General features: G+C 45.7%; 2 protein-coding genes across 2 annotated transcripts; both read left to right on the top strand.

Annotated features, from left to right (window-relative positions):
- Positions 1-430: 430 nt before the first annotated feature.
- On the top strand, positions 431-1,591 carry LOC131284968 (uncharacterized). Its single transcript, XM_058313826.1, has 4 exons — positions 431-612; positions 713-855; positions 1,065-1,206; positions 1,354-1,591. Exons 1-4 carry the CDS (start codon positions 431-433, stop codon positions 1,589-1,591), a joined length of 705 nt encoding a protein of 234 aa, XP_058169809.1.
- Positions 1,592-7,485: 5,894 nt separating this feature from the next.
- LOC131284967 (mucin-19) lies at positions 7,486-18,584 on the top strand. The gene is made up of 6 exons (XM_058313825.1): positions 7,486-7,974; positions 8,988-9,086; positions 9,170-9,829; positions 10,867-11,466; positions 11,545-16,336; positions 17,665-18,584. The coding sequence occupies exons 1-6, from the start codon at positions 7,486-7,488 to the stop codon at positions 17,721-17,723; spliced, it is 6,699 nt and encodes a 2,232-aa protein (XP_058169808.1). The 3' UTR covers positions 17,724-18,584.
- The last annotated feature ends 1,107 nt before the right edge of the window (positions 18,585-19,691 follow it).

Raw genomic sequence — 19,691 nt, 5'->3', positions numbered from 1 at the left:
CTTTCTACCAAAGTATCTATATTATTTTACCCTAACGGAAAATGTATGGCATATAATTACATAAAGCGTCGTTTTGTAGTAACAAACAAAGTTCTATCTGGTTGCGGGTCACCTTTAAAAAATGTAAAAAATTTTAAAATATGAAAAAAATTACCATTTATTAATGAAAAACGAATAACTTATTTTAGAAGCCTAGCTTATAAGCTTTTTTTATAGATTAAAGTTTGACATCATTTTGATCAGCTGTGTCTATTACGGTTCAAAAGTTATTCAGGGTGGCCAACAACTAGATCCAGCCCATAACCGGAGACACTCTTCATTCTTTTTGTAGTATCCCTTATTTTCGAAATAAGTCTACCCGATTTAAACAGCATCCGGGAAACAAAACTACATATGTATGTTTGGGGACGCTACTTTTCTTATTTCTTCCATGGGTTCCCACAAAGACTCTCTGCCATCCGTTGGCGGTACCGTCGTCGAGTCTCCGGTATGCGGCCGTGCCGGTGAATTGCTGAGCAATTGTTTCAGCAACTTTACGTCTCCGGTAGCGGTGGAGGCACTGCAGCGGGTTAAAATTCCCGATTCGCTGGAGGAAATCAACCAACGCTGTATGTAGGTATTCCTTGGAGGGTTGACCATTTGTTGATTTGTTTGGATGTTTTGCTCCGGCTTTTGTTAAAGCATTGCCCTTGGCCTTCCTGTCCCATTCTAGGATTTTCACTCGTGGTATGGAATGCGTCCGGCAGTACCTGAAGGTATGCGTGAATGCGAGGCAGCGGAAAATCATCGAAAACGAAGTGTACGGCGCTCAACAGTTGTATCAGTACCTGTGCTACGATCATTCGTTTCAGATAGGTACCCGAAGGGGGAGGTTTGATGCTGGGAACGATTTCCGGTGGAGTTTGCAAACATTGTAATTCATGTAATTCAGTTTTGTAAAATCAATTAAAGCGAAGAAGGTCAATGTTTTGCGAACCGTTTTCGTTTTTAACAAATCATGACTTAAAACTTATGTTCACTGTTACATTCTGCTTTCCCCTTTGCTCCGCATCCGTGATGAACAGAGTTCCTACGCCACAAGGGCTGCTTCAATTTGATGCACCCGGAGTGGGACGTTTGCTCGAATCAGTTCATCCATATCCTGAAGGACGAAATGGCTCGCACAGGTCGACAATCGATGGACGTGCAGTACATACAATTCTGTTGGTAAGTAAGGCAGATTACATGAACAAACCGCAACGCATGCGTCCTTATTCCCGACACTCCAACTCCTCGCATCAAACTCCACTTTCGGTAGATTAGTATTTTCTGTACTTAAATTTTATTTTGTTTTTTGTTTGTCCCTACCTTCAGTGCCAGGTATTCTTACGAGAGTTGCGTTTACCGGAGTGCCCGGTTCATCTGCAAGCCGGAGTCGGCTATCTTCTTGCGCCGCATCGCCAAGCTGCTCTCCACAGATCGACACTTCCTGAACTGTGATAGGATTGAAAATGCGCTTTGTTCCGGTGCAAAACCGAGCATGATGCACCCTGTCGGCGTATCCGTCCTGTTCCTTAGCCTAACGGTTTTATTTATACTGGTCGTGTGGTGACGTGGTGGTGTAAAATCATCAAGCTGGCTCAAGTGGTGTTACGGCAGGCGTACGCCGCTCTATTCAGGAATTTATGGACTGTTAAAAGTCTACAATAATTGTATACTCTCTTGATGGTTGTTATGAAGCAGGGTTAATATTTATGAAAACATACAAATAAACTTTAATGTGTCTTCTAAAAAAAACAAAAACAATTCTGTAGTTTTGTTTCGTAATATTCTGCTAGTTCATCATGACCGTTCTTATGAAGTTATATGAGTTATACTTTAGTTTTACTAGAAAGTAATTAAAAAATAAATTGAGAATAATTTAAAAAACCTAATCAAACTATTTGGCCTAGAAATTAAATCATTTGGACGAGAAGTAAGAAAAAATCGAAGTCGTGGAAAAAGTTTATGTTATTACACGCAAACTTGTCAGGTAAGTACAAACATTTCCGTAAAATCAGTTTTACACAGTTTTTTTCCTTACAAATTGATGTTCATCGGCACACATTTGTCCTATGAATAAGCCAAAAATAACAACTGACAATGAAACTCGGTTGCAGCCTAGATATACCGGACAGAGAGAAATCGAAATGCTTTCAGGTGCACATCCGGTCGATTTGTGCTTTACATCCCTGCACGGTTGTGCGAAAGAACAAGAATCTTGGAACAGAAGTGGTCAAGCAGGCAGTTACGAAGGTGTGTAAGGGGTTTGCCACAACCACACGGTTGATGAAGTCACTTGTGATGGTCATGTTATGTACCGGAAATTGATACCGACAGCAATTTATGGCCATCTTCCTTGTCAATGAACCAAATGGAAAAAAGATTTTTCAAAGTGGCAACTATTTTTTTGTATTTTACACTTTCCTAAGTTTTCCATGTTGCTTCAACTGTTTTCTGACCTCTAAACTGTAATCTAGTGGGTTAGACCAACTTTACGTAGATTTTTATTGCAAATACAACACTTAAAATAGACAATTTATTTTTCGCATTGTACACAATGTGCCTTTTCTTGACTAACTTAAGTAAAATACAAACGGTTACAAATAAACGATTATCATGACTAGCACTTAGTTTTAGTGTTACAGGGATTTTCAGATGATATCATATAAGCAGCAGCATTATTTCTAACTGCAGCACATGATATTCCAACTGCATCAACTGCATCATTGATTAGCTCGACAAGTTCCGTTTTGATTCACTATCCTACAGATTTGCTCGATGCATCGATCGTGGTCTGCATTTAACAGTGTTTTCTCTGTATTCAACTGAATTCAATTCAATTCAACCGTATTCAACTGAATACATTTACATTTAGGCCTCACTTTAAGAAGTAGGAGTAGTATGAGGATTTATAGAGACTTTTAGCAACTGTCGTACAGGGGAAGAATCGGTCTCGGTTGGGTTTCGATCCCATGCCGCCGAAGGTAGGGGCGATTTTCGACAAGACAACATAAACAAATATTGATGTGGGCGATATTAATTCAAAGAATATAATCTTCTTCTTGGCGTAACGACCGTCTTTTGGTCAAGCCTGCCTTAAGGGCCTGTTAAGGGCTTACAAGACTTTTTTTTCCCTTTGTGTCCATGGATCGTCAGTCCCCTCGTGCAGGGGAGGTTGGCACGCGAACCCACGCCGTCGAAGTGGTGATCCCCGGCGCCCATGGGCCGATTTTCTAACCGGCGCTACCGCTCAGCTCTCGCGGACCTCCAAAAATATAATAGAAATCATTTAAATGAAATTTACATTGTTAAGATAGGAAACTGAACTTGTGAGAATATGATTGTCATAATGTTATTAAATAAAATAAATTGTTTATGCTTACTGGCTTTCTAACATTTGCTTTCTAAAACATTTTTTCAAGAACTTGATTTTATTGCAAAATAAAATGTTTGTGAAAAAATGTAGAGAGATTTGCCAACAAAACATTTTTACTAGCAAGATTTTGAAACATTTTTACTAGCAAGATTTTTTTATTTGTACAAAAGTTACTGTTTTCTCCGTCTGAAATGATCACATACGATCAACTAATGTTTCTAACATAGCACAAAACGGGTTCGGAATGGCTTGTAGAAAAATATTTGTGTGTTGATATTTCATTGCACTAGAATAATACGATTCAAAGTAAAAGATAAAGTCGGTGATTTGGTGACAATTTTGTTTGAATATTTACCTGTATGATTGCATAAACGGATCATGTTCCACATTATCGCCTTGCTCGCTCTCTGCATTTTCTAAACAGTTTTCAAAGCACGCCTTTTGTGGTTTAGAAGGTGGTTTAGTCCAGGGCGTGACAGTATACCCGTTGATACCGTCTTCATTGAAGAGTGGAAAGACATCGTAGACAATTGTGGGCTTGGGCCCACATTTGCTTTCCTTCTGCTTGTGTAGAAGTTCCTCAAAGTCGTAGCTGTTTGCTATTCGCATCGTGCACTGTGTTTCCGCCACAAATATTCGCATTAGGAGTGGCATTTCTCGATCGACATGGAATTGAGCGAACAGCATTTTATTGTTGGAATGACGATGGTTTTCTGGTAATGTTGGCAAGTCTAAGAAATCACCAAAGTTTCTGTGATACTTTCGGTTGTGCTGTTTGAATAAGTACATTTTGCAAAACCAGTACTTGCATAGGAAGCAGTTTAATCCTTGATATCCTGAATTGCTTGCCTCCATACTTTTTCGATATTTCAATTGCTTCCAAGAGTTTATAATATAAAACCGACTCTCAGCTGCTGAGCCTTATATTTTACTAATAGGGTTACTTTGATTTAATTAACCGTTTCCATCCGTTCAAGTGGACTTTTACAGCTGACAAGTGTATATTTCGCTTGAATATAAATCCGTTTAAATAATTAGCATCAACAGTGTTTTGTAGAGATGGTCACATTGACAATGGTACGACCGATCCGGAACCAGAGAGTCGTTAATAATATGTGATTACCTATGGATTTTACGTTGGTGTTTCAAAGTATAAGCGATAATGTAGATTTTGATTTTGGGCTCAGGGTTCCATGTATCACTTTAGAGCGAGGAAATGAAGGAACTAACAAGTTCATAAAGCTTTATTAGAGCTAGCACTGTAGATCGCCACCTTTCGTTGCAGGATTCATGGTTCTTGTAAAAGGAACGGTACGAATCGCGTTACTGCAAATCGGAACTAGTGTTGGGAAAATCGATTCCCGGTTGGGATTCTAATCTTTTGATCCAAATCCATTTGTAGATCCAGATTTCCGAATCCGAATCCCAATTCGTCATATCATACATGGACATTTAACTTGGCCATATGATTTGTTTAATTAATTGAATGATTTACGTAAGAATATCAGCATATCAGACATTATTCTTCTAATAAAGTTCAAATATTCTAATTAGGCAGATATTTGCTTTTCAGTAATCGAGGTTTAGCAACCTTATTCCCAGTAGAGTGCTGTCTCTGTTCCACACAATTAGTTTTCTCAAAAGCTAGAAAAGAGGGAAAGATATTTTGTAGCACAAGTTGTGTGCCTTGAGCAGACATTTCATTTGAGTGGTTACATGTACAAATCGGTTAAGCGATCATGAATTTATTAACAAATTTATTATTTCAGCAGAAAATACCAACCAAGGATTCTGTACCTACATCCCATTCAAATGTTTATTTCATAAACTAAGAATCGAGGTAGAATTTTTGTTGTATCAAGTTATTTGCCTTAAAAAGACCTTTCATTTGAGAGGTCTGTTACTGTAATTGACCCAGGCACTAAAAAGTTATTAACAAATTTGGTATTTCAGTCATTATTTCAAGCTGTGACCAAGGTTTTTCATGCTTGTTGATGCCAGTTTGGTGCGCTGCAGCTTCGTTCTAGTGATGGGTACATCGAATCTCCAAATCCGAATCCCAATCCATCAAACAGTCGCGAAAAGATATAAACTATTCAGTGCCGGTCTAGAAATCGTTTATCCTAATCTGAATCTCCATCAAGTCACAACTGATATCTCGCTTTTTCCGCAATAAAAACATGCCACATGTGAGTCTCACCATTGTTAGCAATTCTGTTGATCATAAAAATCTACTTACGTAAGGAAACGATGTTTTGAATAATGAATTCATCAGATATGATTCGAATCTTTGGAAACCGTCAGATGGGATTCAAATCTTTGGAATCCGTCTAGGGATCGAATCTTCAAGACTTCCAAATCCCGATTCGGCCAACACTAATCGGAACTCTCGCAGTAGTCGGAGAGTTAGAATCCGTGGTGTCATGTTTTTCGACTGCCTTCTTTAGCACACGAGCAGCGGCAAGCGTTTGTATAGTTCGTCCAATTTAATCGGTAAAGAAACGGGTCCAGCGTTGAAGAACTATTAATTTTATCGCAAAGACAGAACCCCGTTGCAGCAGTGCGTGTAGGTCGTCGTGGGCAGGTCAGAGAACTGCAAGCAAAAAGCAGCAGCAGGCGTTAGCTCCAAAGTGTCCAAAAGTGTAGTAGTGTGGAGTTCTGAAAGCCCTATTTTTGCAAGAGGCCATCAGCCATACGAAGTAGCAGTATTCGGTGTGCGCCGTGTGTGCCAGAGAAAAAGATATCCTAATACGGGTCGTGATCAGAGTGTCCAGTGGAATCGTGTTGCGGAAAAAATGAAAAACCCCATTCGCAATGTGACTAGCAGTGCCGTGAAGAGACACATATTCGCTTGCATCGGTGAAATGTAGGGAGCAATATTAGCGCAGTAGTGGTGACGAAAAGAAAATGAAATTGAAAGGAATGGTAGTCGGTGTGTAGTCGCTGAAAGGGCTGGCGTGCGTATAAAACGTCGAGGACGATCGTGCGAGAAGAGTGCAGTGAGTGAACGAAGATGAAAGAGCCGTGTGTGCGCAAGCGATAGATAGGTGTAGATAGAAAAAGAAAGCGCATGCGACGGGCAATATGTGCAAAGAGTGCAGCAACAGCCAGAGCAGAGAAGGAAAGAGGTAGAAGAAAACGTCTCCGAAATTCGCCGATCCGTCACGGAACCAACACACGCGGCGGAGTAGTCGACTTGGCACCACCACACAGTCGCGAGGCTGGTACGTAGCGGTCGCGACTGTCAGTGCGAGATGAACATCGCCAGCGGCAGTGGTGGTAGGAGACCGCGGTGCGGGCAAACGAGACGGCAGATATGGCGATGGTGATATTCGGTCGGCGATAGATTGGCCACATTGAAAGAAGAGCAGTAATTTTCTTGCGGCCGCACGGCTGCAAAACACACCACACCGAAAAGTAGTGCTAAAGTGATTTTTAAGCAACGAAAGAGCCACAACGGCAACGTGCTGTGCATTCAGTGGAAAAACTACACAAAAAATCGTCTGATCAATAGGCGAACATATATGTACATTATAATATACACCATATATACATATATAATCATATATCATTGTGCCAAGAGCAGGAATTAGTGCAGAGCGTGTGTGTTGCATTGCAAAGAATCTCTGGGCTTCAAAAAACAAAGTGAGCTGTGGAAGAGGTTTGTTGAATGTAATTTCACTGTCCTAGAGAATGGATGTATGCAATCCAGCCTCCGGGGTTTATTGAGAATTTTAAATTCTTATCTAAAGTTTTTTTTTTGTTAACCCGACTATGAAAAGATCTTTTGTTAACCTTTGTCTGTGTTTTTTTTGTATCTTTGCTTGTGCCTCGCGTGGACTTGCGTTTGGTGTGCATATTTTGGTCCATTCGTCCTGAACCTGCTTAGAACGTGTTCCCCAGCCCGGTCGTGTTGCGGGAAGCTTCTTGTCCTGGAAACATAACCATCATTACCTGCAGGAAGTGTTTCCATCGGCAGTAGCGACAACGTAGGGAAAAAGTTTCACCGGTGAACCGAGCGATTCCCTTTGCTTGGGGCGGAAGAAACTTCCGCCGCCGGTCGGTTGTGGAATCGTCCGTTTTCGCCGATGGCTCCGTCGCCAGAACTTGGACAGCCCAAGGCGCCAGATAAAGCTGGCGACGAGCAGCAGAAGATCACATCGGGATCCGGCGACACAACCGATCGTACGGCAGGAACCACCGGCAACGACACACGCGATCGACCCGTACCAGCCTCCTCCGGGCTGACTAGTTCCACTCCCGGGGCAAGTACTACAATCAACAGTCACGGGGATTGCGGCAAGTCGGGATCGACCCCTGGAATGATTGCAATACCTCCCGTGATCAGCACGATGGCAATGTCAGCGGCCACCACAACGACCACCACCACGCCGGCAACGGCCGTCAAAGTGTCTTCTTCTTTGACGACAACATCTACGGCAGCGGCGGCAGCCACCACCAGCGGCGGTCATGGCAAAAACGTTGAAAGCGGCAAGGGTTCGTCATCGTCCGCTTCGGCAGCCGGTGGCAGCAACAACAATAAAGATACCCACTTCCAATCGTCTGCACAGGAACCGGTACGTACCACGGAATGGTGGGGGAGAGGGCGGCTCCGTCTGGCTACGTACATAATCGAAAGATTGGTAAAGCAATGCATGTGGCTGGTTCCTTACCAAACGGACATATCGCCGAGTTGCCATTATTCGTGAATTGCTACCTCCTGTGCCAAGCCGAAGAATATTAGCATTGTTATTTTGTTGGCATGAAACGGCAGAATTTCGGCCATTTTTGTTTTTTGACGTTTGCTCGTTTGAGCTGTCATACCGAGTAGCGATGGTCTTCGCGGATTCAATGTGCAATGCTGCAGCAAATGTGTTTGATACTGCTTCTGCTGTTGCTCTTTCGCTTTCCGATGCTTTTTTGGATGCAACTCCGTGTCCTTTTTCTTGGCACCTGCGTTCAACTGCATCAAGGGAAAAGGGACGGACGTCCAACGGCACCGTTGCCATCTCTCTTTTCTCTGTAAATGTCAAAACTCCCTTTCAGCAACGCTATCTTTATGCAGCGAATTGCGAACGTAATGATATCATGCACCTGGTTTGTTTACACCTTATCATTTGTATATTTTGGCGAAAAACAAATAAATTCATTTTGTCATGAGTCAAACCAGCAAACCATCGGTAGCAAACGCAAATTCCGGTTGGTTGTGGGTGATGGATTCAATGAACGACAGGAACGTCATCGCTCACGAATGCGTGTGTATGGCCGCGAGGCTGATTGTATTTGTGTGGCCGTGCAGCTCTCTGTTGATTTGTACATGTACGGCTGAATGCAATTTGTATTATTTTGGCGAATCGAGGATACAAGAATAGAGGAGTCGTTTCACACGTGCGACTGGAGAGTATGGAAAATTCAATCAGAAAGCAACATTGAACATTCAAGTTAAGATAAATAGTTTTTTGGTGTACGGTCTTATTCGGAATAACATAACCGACAAAATTCTTATTTTAGACAGTTATTTCCAAATAAAACTTAATTTAATGACACAATAGTGGGGATAAAATAAATTGTATTTTACCTTGTATTCCAGCTTGCCACAATGAACGAGGATGCCCTAAAAGCTTTGCTGGATGAAGCGATTACTTACAAGTGCCCAAAAGATCGCGAGCACAAGAGTGCTACGTTCAATGTAAGTACAAAGAGTTCCCTCTTCATCGGACACCAGGAGCCATGTCAACAATCTAACCATTTCCGTTACCCCCATCCGTATAGGAACTGCTGAGCAAAACGGAACGCGAAGATCAAGAGCAGAACTTTTCCTTCGCCAGCCGACCAGTGCTCAGCAAGCGAGCATCCGCTCGACCGACGCAGGGCGGTTCCCTGCAGGACATCACGGAAGCGACGAAGCAAGAATATGGCTACACCGAGTACTGCTCTGGCTCGAGCCTCACCAACAAGCGACACGGGGGCGGTGGTCACGGTGGCGCACGCACGAAGCGCCAGGTTTCGTCCGTTTCCTCGAGGCAGCGCGAGGGCGGTAGTCTGCCAAGCAACGTGAACGAAACGACGACACCATCCTACATCAGTGAGCAGCCGTTCCTGAATGAGGTTCGACGCCCGCTCAAGTCGACCTCCGTGAAACTTTCTTCCGCCAAAACCAACGACTACGGGGCCCTGCTCCAGTCCGCTCCGCTCAATGCAATTGCCGGGAACGATTGGAGCAGGGGTGATGAATCTCATCTGGCAAAGGGGGGTGGTGGCAGCAGCGTTGACTCTGGCACGGGCTCGCTGGGGGTCGGTTCGCATTCGGTGACTGGTGGCTCCGGCGGCTCCGGTTCCGGTGCAGTAGGCCATACCGTCATTAATATGGGAGAACTTGATTCGGACGAACCGTCGGTGCTCTCGGGACATGCAAGCAACGCTTTACAGCAGGTAAGTGTGATGAACAAAGGTAAAGCCGGCCTATGAGGACAGCACGATACGTTAAACAGTGGACAACATGAATTGTAGTACGAATCTCCTATTCTGGCGTATAGCAAAATTAGAACCACAACTCTTCCATGGAAATAGTTAGAATGATGCTCATACTAAAAAGCGGCACTCATGTTCGATAATTAAAATTTAAAATGTCTGCTTAAAAAAACAGATTTTCTATGTTATCAGTGGAATTTAGGCATCATACTCAAAGTATAAAAATGACACGTAACAAAAAATGTAGAAAAAATGAAATATATTAGAAGCATACCATCCGTGGTGGTGATCTCTTTCGTCGCAATGGTTGATATTGTCCTTTATTACCTTTTCATTGTTTTTTTCCCCAATTCATAAAAGAGGGCTTAAGCTTAGGCAGATTTTCATTTGAACGCCATTCGAATAAGAAGTCACCTGTTAGGTTTTGACATTTCTTCTCTTGGATTTCTCTGAACATTCTGATGAGTTATAATCCGATGTAGACCCTCTGAATAATGTGGAGATAAAATGGTTTAACGTAAATTAGTATTTTTTGTTGAATAATTATTTGTTCTAAAACTGCTAGGAAACAACTTTGAATAAATTTTGCTATTCTGTAGAATATTCTGGGTACTATGAAGCACGTAAATAACAGAAAATCAAACAAATCCTTCAAGGAGGTTTGATAGAAAACGTTCGTTGTACAAATGAGGATACTCTTTCGTCCCTTACGGCGGATCACAAAATTAGGGAACAGTATAGTTGCAAGTATGTTTTTTTTTAATTCTCTCACTAGAAAATTCGCAATCTTTTGTGCGTGAACGCTCTTTAAGTTTTTTTTTAAATTGTACATTAACGTTCCCTACGATTTAAATGAAACACAAATTGAAATTAGCATGGATAGTCCTCCACCGGAACGCATTCTGTCTGTCCCCATCTGGGTCGTCGTACCGTGTTGTGCTTGGCGTTTGTTTTATGCGTTAAATCCACACCCACACCCATCTGGTTAATGTATACAGTTGTGCATGTTTGTGTCCCAGAGTAACAACTACGAGACCAACGTTGACGACATCGAACTAATGGCGATGGGCAGCAGTGCGGCCACCAACAGCGGCAGCGGCAGTACCGGTGGTGCCTCCGGTGTGGTGTCAGGAAGCATCGGTGCTACATCCGGCGGTTCGTCCACGACGACCGTAACGTACGGTGGTGGGATCGATGCGTTTGGCAATAGTGCTGGTGGTAGCAGCAGCAACTCCAGCAGTAGCAGTAGTACCGGCGGCTCTGGCTCCGGAATGGCAGTGGGGGGCTCGGTTAGTGGCTCCGGTTCCTTGCCATTGTCAAAGAAAGCATTCTCCTACCCTAAGCAGCAGTACACGACACAGGCCAGCCTGGAGATAGGTCAGGCTTGCAACGTGACCCGACCGGCATCAGTGCACCATGTGGACAAGACGGTGTCGCTACCGATGCTGGAAACGGTACAGCTCGGCTCGACCTATCCGGCGGTAAAGTGCATGATCGACAGCAGTAAGGTAGACCAGTCCACGATCAAGTCAGTGCTCTCGTCGAACAACCAGTTCATATCGACGACGCGAAGTAGCCTTACTTACCCCACGATACAGGTACACTGGAATGGAAAGGTCTAAGTGTAGGGATTGAGCAACTAATCAATTTTGTTTTACCGACTTTTTAAATTGCAGCAAAAGTTTGATGAAAATGCCAACTCCGTCTCGCAGTTCGGAGGCAGCAGCGGGGGAGGCATAACCGCGTCGTCTGGCGGCAGCAGCCAACTGGGAGGAGGCACTGGTGGCACTGGCAGTGGGTCAGGATCTGGACTTGGAGCAGGAGGCAACAAAAAGCCCCGTAAACCGAAATCCGACCGCAATACGGTGGTGGTGGTACCGGAAAACATTGCCGGCTACCGAGGGCAGTTCGAAATCGAGGCCCTGGTGTCCTACATCGAAAACGACGACAGCGACAAGCCACAGAAGCAATCATCGCAGCAACAACAGCAGCAACAGCAGCAGCAGCAATCGGCTGCCAGTTCCGGATCGAGCATGAAAGTAACACGTGTGCAAAGTGGCGGATGTTATACGACGGTTGGTGGTAGCACTACGGCCGGAATCGGTGCAGCTGGCGCTATTGTCTCCGGCTCGATGGTCGATGGTGGTGGCAAGGAGGAGGAACGGGGCAAGCGCAAGAACGAGAAAAAACGAGAACGCGCGGCTGCGGCCAAAATGAAGAAAAGTAACTCGCTCGAGGAGCTGAGCAGTTGCAGCAGAAAGAAGGTGGAGGAAGAAAACACTCGACAAAATCACGTGGAGAAAGCGCGGGCCCAGGAGACGGACCCGGCCGTTACGCTGCGTAGCAGTAAATCAAAGAAAACCCAATCCGGAGCGCATGCGAGCACCGCCGGCAGTGGTTCGACGGCGACCTCATCGTCTAACCTCACGACCACCAAGGGAGGAGATAGTGGCAAACGGTCCGAGCGGCGGTCTTGGGGCACGGAGGAACTTACTTTCCTCGGCAACGATATGGGTTCCACGATGCCCATCGAAGCCGTAGAGGCACTCGTATCGTCCTCGTCCGCCACGACCGGTGGTGGTGGTGGAGGCAAAGGTAGGAAGGACAAAAAGGAGCAAAACGTGGGCGGCCCGGTGGCCGGTGGTGGTAAAAATGCTTCCTCTACGGCGTCTTTAGGGGACATGGGAACGACACAGCCATCGTCGTCATCGTTGAAGAAGCGTGACTCGCTGCGGATGTCGGTGGAATCACTTTCCGCGGTTGGTGGAAGCGGAACTGGTGCGGGTGGTGGAGGCGAGGCCTCTGACTTTCACGTAGTTACTAAGAAGAAGAAGACCAAAAAGAAGGTTCAACATCTTGGTCAGGACGAAGGCAACACGACGGCCGGTCCGAACAGTATCGGACAGAACCGACGCTATACGGCCGGTGCTGGAGGTGGAAGCAATTATGGCCGCAATACTAACAACAGTAACAATAGTGGCAGTGGCGGTGCACCAGCCGGTGGTGGTGGTGGTCGTTATCAAGCCAGCAATCATTTCACGGCCGATCGTGAGGTTTACATGAACAACGATGTGTCGCGGCGAAAATCGACCTCGTCCGTTCCACCGTCGGAGAAGTCAGACTCCAGTGATGCCGATTCGGTTCACTCGCTGCCAATCGAGACCAACGCTGCCCGCAAGCAGCAGCAGAAGCAACAGGCCAAGAAGCAGACGCCCCCGGCGGCGGGCCATCATCATCAGCATCAACAGACTAGTCAACAACAGCGACAAAGCGGCGGCGCGTCCCAGTCTTACGCGGAGATCGCACGCATACCGAACGCACCAATGGCCGAGAAGAACGGTGGGGGTGCCAACAGCAATGGGACAGCGTCAACAATTACCGGCGGAGGCGACGGAGGTTCACTCGACGGTTTCCTCGCACACTCGAATGCCACCGGTGGCAATAGCAATACCGCCAACCTGCTGCAAGATCTCAACTCATCGGTAGCCTTCCCACAACTAGTCGAATCGCACCATCATCACACGCAACAGGGGGCGGCACCACTATTGTCAGCAACGGTCGCCGCAGCGGGCTCATTGTCTTCGATGCCGACGGGGTCGGTATCGTGCTCGTTGGGCCAAGCGCATCCATCTCAGGTGTCGTCTACATCAGGCGGTGTCGGTGGAAATGTATATAGTGGCGCCGTTAGCAGCACCAACAGTACTGGCAGCAATAGCGTAGGCAATAGTCAAAGTACGGTAGGAACTCGGGCGACATACTCGCAAAGTTTGCTTACGGCTGTGAACAATGTCGCCGACGAGAAGAATAATCCATCGCTACAGCAGCACCATGGAACAGGATCAACGTCGACGACGACAACGTCCTCCTCCACAGAGTCGCGCGATACGTCCACTGGACCGCCGAACGGTATCCTGCCTCCTGGCGGTGGTAAAGCTGGTGCCGAGATGGAAAAGTCGTTTCACAAGTCCAAGAGTGTCGACAACCCCGATCTGTACTACTCCAACGAGCACTATCCAGCGCTTGAAAAAACGGTCAAAGGACACCATCATCATCAGCGTTTGAATAATAACAATTCCGATGGAGCTGCAGGTGCTTCCGCGTCGGTTGGAAGTAAAAGTGTTTCATCGAAGGGGGCGCCGGGCCCGCCGTCGATGGTTGCTGGGTCTATCGTCAGTGCCAGCACAATGGCGAATTCTTCAGCACAAGGAAGTAGTAGTGCCGTAAGCGTCGGCCACAGCACTACCAGCGCGCCTTCGACTACGGGTTCTTCTACATCCAGTGGCTCCAATGTTGTTAGCTCGAAGAAAGCCAAATTGAAAAAGGATTCTTCGGTATCGTCAACGGCGCAGGTAGTAGACGCGTCTGGAGACTACGACCCGATGATCCATAACAGTGCCGCCGTCCTTATCGACACCGATACGCAGACCACCACCAACATGCTACCATTCGACACTCGTAGCCCCATGAATGGTGGAGCTGGGGCGCTCGGTGCGAGCACGATTCACTTCCTGCAGACTTCTCCCCAGGCTTTGCAAAACGTGACGACGACGAGTGCGGCCGGTGGTGGTAGTAAGCGCCACAAGAAGGATAAGCAGTCCGCTGCGGCAGCGGCTGGTAAGGCAGCATCGACAGCAGCCAAGGGACAGCAGCAACAGCAACAACAGCAGCAACAGCAGCAACAGCAGCAGCAACATCAACACCACACGCATCGACCAGCGGTTATAATTCTGAACGATAACGAGCCAAAATCGAATGAATTTACGTTCGGGTTCGACATTGACCAAGAGCTGCTCTTCGGAGATTTTAGCGAAGAAGATCGTAGCCTGCTTGATGGACGTTGCACCATTGGTGGGTGTACCGAGCATCAGAATCCGAAGCCAGCAGGATCGAAGCAGACGTCGCAACAGCGTTCTCGAAATACCAACAGTGCTGGTAGTGGTGGAGCAGAAGTGGCTGCCGTTGCTTCTGCTTCCGAGAAGAAAAGCACGGCGATGCCTGTGGAACAGCACGAATCTTCGCCATCAGTAGTAGATACGCGCAACATCGGTAAAGCATCGTCATCGTCCGCTTCGTCGTCGGTTTCTTCCTCGTCAGTATCGCTATCATCGGCTGGCGTCGCTGCCACGACCCACAGTTACCAACAGCAGCAGCAGCAACATCAGCTTGTGCAGCAACAGCAGCCCGTGGCAACGGCTATCGTCATGGCTACCGCGATCCCTGCAGCAGATGTCCAGCAGCAGTCAGACGATTCGACGACGGGAACAACGAGCGCGGTTCAAACTACAACGATCCCACCAGATGCGACCACCGTTACCTTGAACTTCCAGCAGCCTCCACCGGCCGTTGCCCTTCTACACCCGATATATACGCAGCCACCACCATCTCTACCACCACCACCAACACCGCATCATCTCTTGGCTTCTCCGCCGCATCCACAGCAAGCTCCTCCGGCCCCGGCTACAAATCGGCCACCACGTCACCACAACCCGTACCCGATGCCACCACCGACCGTGCTGGCAGCACCCGCCACCGCTGTCGTCCCCGTGACCGCTACGGCCGTACCAATCCCGACCGATCCCAACGGTAATCCAGCGGCAGCCGCCGCCGTGGTTGCCGTACCGACGCCACATCTCATTACGGTTCCACCACCAAATCTGCCCCGAATAGCGACCATCGTTCCATCCTACGGAGTGCTGATGCCTCCCGGTGCCGCCCCCGCTGGTCCCTTGCCGGCAACGGTCGGCGTTGCACCAGTTACCCCTGCGGCGGCCGTTGCACCCTTGGTAGTCCCGGTGGCCATCCAGCAACCACCCGCTGTTGTGGCTACAATGGTCGGAAAGGGAACCATGGCCGGTAGCGATGCAATTAACAACAATAATAACACTGTAACAACAAACCATCATCATCATCATAGTCATCATCAGCATCAGCAGCCACGCCAGTCATCACCTGCCACATCCGTCGTTACCCCGGCAACCAATATTAATAGTATTGCTCAAAGCTACCAACAGCAGCAACTACAGCTGCAACAACAACAACAACAACAAATGCAACAGCAACAGCAACAACAGCAACAACAGCAACAACAGCAACAGCAGCAACAGCAGCAACAGCAGCAACAGCAGCAACAGCAGCAACAGCAGCAACAGCAGCAACAGCAACAACAGCAACAGCAGCAACAGCAGCAGCAAATGTCAGCAACTGCCAGTCAAGTCGCGACGGTTGATACTGCTGCGCAGACACACCCGCAAACAGTTGGTAATTTGCAGCAGCATAAGCAACACCCCCCATCGTCGTCATCGTCTACGTCATCGTCCACTACCACCGATGCTATCGTACAGCAGACGTCACATCCGATCGCTCCCGTCCGAGAGAAGATGAAGGAGTTCAACCTTCGGTTCATCGCACCGGAAAAGGTTCACACAACGGAGTACAATCACGATAAGATTGTGTTTTTCGTAGGAACAGGTAAGAACCGGTTATTACTATCTATCTATAAGAAAGCTATCGGATACGTTTTGCGTTACCGATAGATATAGCATACAAACTTTTCGAGTGGTCCACATGTTGATCGATATTGTTAAACGCTAAATGTTGTTGACTTCATTTTTGATAATATGATGAAGGGATAATCACAATGCCACAATAACTAAACCACTGAGGCACCAAAATTGTTGTTTTTCACCAATAGTACTGATTTTATTGATTATTTCTGTTCCATTGGATTCATCTATGTACCAAACGTATCACTTAAGCAGTTATCAAAAGGATTCTTGAATTCAATTTGATGACGACTGTCGTTCATGTGATTTTTTTTGGAGTAGCTAACTTAGTTACCCTTCTTCGTTCGAACGTGTGATTCCTTAAAAGTAACAGAGTAAAGTCCAGTGAGTCCTTTATGGGGGTAGCAATGACCGAACAAGGGTTTTCTTACCATTCTTGACCAACACCTTGGCAGCCGCCAATATCACATCGATTGACAGTCTCGACCGCATTCTACGGTGGGATTAATTAAATCTTCGCGCGAATGGTGAATCGTGTGGCCATCAACGCATCTCTAGCTGTCATGAACGACAAATTTTAAGTTCTCGTCAAAAAGAAATACTTATTCTAAAATTGTGCAAATATCTAGTTTTGCATTAAAGGAACGCCAAACGAAGTGAATCGGAAGTGTAATCGTGATGTACGCTATACTCGATCTGTCAAACATAATTTTGGCTTTCACACCTTATAATCACATGCGTAATCTTTGTGTTAGGTTGGAAACAATTGATCAAAAGTGTAAACAAACGGTGCTGTAGTTCGTTGGATCGCACTGTTATCGAATGTTTATTGAAATTCTGTGGTTATTTAGCATAATTTTTGTATTTTCAATCGTAAACAACAACATAATAGCCGTTGTGCATTTCATACGTTGTGCGTTCGAAACGTTGTGCATTTCATAAGAGTAGTTCGCAATATTTTACGATCTGTTAATCATCAGAGCGTGTCCTGCTGATCATTACCACATTTTTACGAACAGCTTTAGCGCAGTGGAGGCTCCCAGGTCAGTGAAGGCTGCTTAGAGCCCCGATTATTTCGTAAAACAATGATTATTTAATGTTTGACAAAGCATTTAGGATATGATATCTCTGATTTCGATACCAGCTCATTCTGGCATCACCGGCAACGAGAAAGCGGATGGGTTGACCAAACGGGGGGCCTTATTTGTTTTTTGATAGGTTAATGAGTGTATTTCAATATAAAAATATAGAACAAACATAACAATCACATCTAACCCGTTTTTTTTCTTTTAGCCTGGGAAGATGCCATTTGCGGCAACAACGGTACTGTCAAATACTACGAAGACAAATAAGAGGGAAGGTTCGTCCAATGTGTGCAGTATCAAAGAGGGACGTGGTACACGCGATTTTGGTATGGAGCCCCCAGCCAGCAAGGCGCGCAGTATAAGTTAGTCGTATCGATGTTTCAATCGATGACACTCAGTCAGTTAGTGTTTTAAAAGAGAAAAAAAAAATAGGAGATCAAACTGTAATGCGCTTACTGTCAAGTATATAGGTCAAACAAATGAAAGCCAATACGCGTAACACTAAGCCGAAAGTCGGAACGTGTAATGCATAGCATTCGCGCTAAGGAAGATGAGACCATCCAGTGAAGCAGAAATTAGCACCGGGAAGAGCAAAAAAGCGAACTGCTACTTGGTGTAAGGGAGTATCAAACACACAGGGTCAGAAAAGGCGGCCACTAAAGAGTGCGTCGTGTATGAGAGAGTGAGGGTGTTTTCTAGGGCAGATTGCTGTATCTATTTAGGAGTATGTTTAAAACAAAACTAAACACTAGAACCAGTATGCATCTTCGATTTGGCCGTGTTCAGCTGCCCAGCAACGTTATCATCAAAGTCACAGTGCGCCACGATTGGTGGCCGTAATTATGTTTACATAATTTAAAATATGTTAGGTTATTTCGTAAAAAATCCCCTTCCTTCTCCCCCATTCGTTTCTATTGGTTCCTTATTATCAATCGCTTTCTACGAGCTTCCAGTTGATGCTTGATGGGCAGTCTTTATTAGCAAACATAAACACACAAGCACACAAAACAAACTAATGAAAAACATATCCTGTGAAATGCTTCAATCCTCGTTCACGTACATTGTGAACGTTCGTTTGTGTGAGGATCATTTGAATGGTTAGCGGAAGTATCGATTTATTTGTGTGTGTGTGTGTGTGTATGCATTATTTGCGCTTGTGGAACGTTGCTTGTTCCAGCATGCACCATAACCATAACTTGTGTTTCGTTCCGATATCACCTTGGGAGATATAGCAAACCAAAACAAAGAACAACACCATTCATTTATCGTGCCCCCCTCCCCCCCCACTCTGGTCGAAGTACTAAGTAAACGCAGAAGAAGTTTGTTTTCATTTCATCTGAAACCAAAACGTTAGCCGATCTTCTGTACATACTTCGGTACGGAGCGTCTACACAAGGAGTTTTCTGGCTGGCACGAGTGAGGAATGTCTCCATAGACTTCACTTAGCCTGCCCATTTAGTAATCTGGTGTGCTCGTTTTAATCCACGAGGTCCGATCCTAGTTCCCTATGATCTGCTCTGTTTCGTTCGTAAGATGGATAAAAAAAAAAAGCTATTTTGCAACGTCTCTGTTGGCCGCCTGGAGTGCAGTTTATACGCAGCCTAGAAGATAGCAGGATGCAGGAAAAAATAGAATGAACAGCAACAAAAAAAACTAATGAACTTATCCTGCCTTTGCGGCGGTATTCGTTGTTGAATGTGAGACAAAAAAGGCCGACTAGATGGATTCGATAGAGCTAGCTAGTGAGGCGAATTGCAACACAAGAATCGTTACGTCTTGCAAATAGTCTAAGTTGGCCGGAATGCCAAAAAAAAAAAAATCAAGCAGAACAAGTAAAGAAAAATGCGAAAAAGCTAATCAAACCAATGCTGTTGATCCTCAATAAGTCGGCGGGCAGATCAAACGATGTGGAAAGCTCTAAAAGATCAACAGCTGAGTCAAAAAAGAGTAGATTAAGCAAAACAGTAAAAAAGAAAAGTGAGTATGCCTGAAGGAGTGGAGTGTAAAAGGGATTCGAGTGAATGTTATGTTACGCTGCGGTCGAGAATAAGAGAATGAACGGGGGCGTGTAAAGCCGGGTTGAAAGGGGTACAAGAACGACTGTGAAATCGTACGATTGAGGTTGTGAGAAAGAGGATGGATGTATGAGAAAAAAAAACAGAAAAAAACCTGACGAGCGCGCTTTGAAGCCAAACGGGAATATGTCCCAATTGGCCGGTAGTAGTTCTTCGACGA

The sequence above is a fragment of the Anopheles ziemanni genome, chromosome 3, assembly GCF_943734765.1.
Source record: "Anopheles ziemanni chromosome 3, idAnoZiCoDA_A2_x.2, whole genome shotgun sequence".
NCBI lineage: Eukaryota > Metazoa > Arthropoda > Insecta > Diptera > Culicidae > Anopheles > Anopheles ziemanni.
This window is presented reverse-complemented; position numbering and strand designations above follow the sequence as displayed.

What these genes read in the sequence shown, in the direction of transcription:
- LOC131284968 (XM_058313826.1), top strand. Translation starts at nt 431, where the DNA reads ATGGGTTCCCACAAAGACTCTCTGCCATCCGTTGGCGGTACCGTCGTC. An exon ending in GAAATCAACCAACGCTGTAT is followed by an intron (nt 613 to 712) that starts GTAGGTATTCCT and finishes GTCCCATTCTAG; the next exon opens with GATTTTCACTCGTGGTATGG. An exon ending in CAGTACATACAATTCTGTTG is followed by an intron (nt 1,207 to 1,353) that starts GTAAGTAAGGCA and finishes CCCTACCTTCAG; the next exon opens with TGCCAGGTATTCTTACGAGA.
- LOC131284967 (XM_058313825.1), top strand. Translation starts at nt 7,486, where the DNA reads ATGGCTCCGTCGCCAGAACTTGGACAGCCCAAGGCGCCAGATAAAGCT. An exon ending in ACAAGAGTGCTACGTTCAAT is followed by an intron (nt 9,087 to 9,169) that starts GTAAGTACAAAG and finishes CCATCCGTATAG; the next exon opens with GAACTGCTGAGCAAAACGGA. An exon ending in CAAGCAACGCTTTACAGCAG is followed by an intron (nt 9,830 to 10,866) that starts GTAAGTGTGATG and finishes TAATGTATACAG; the next exon opens with TTGTGCATGTTTGTGTCCCA.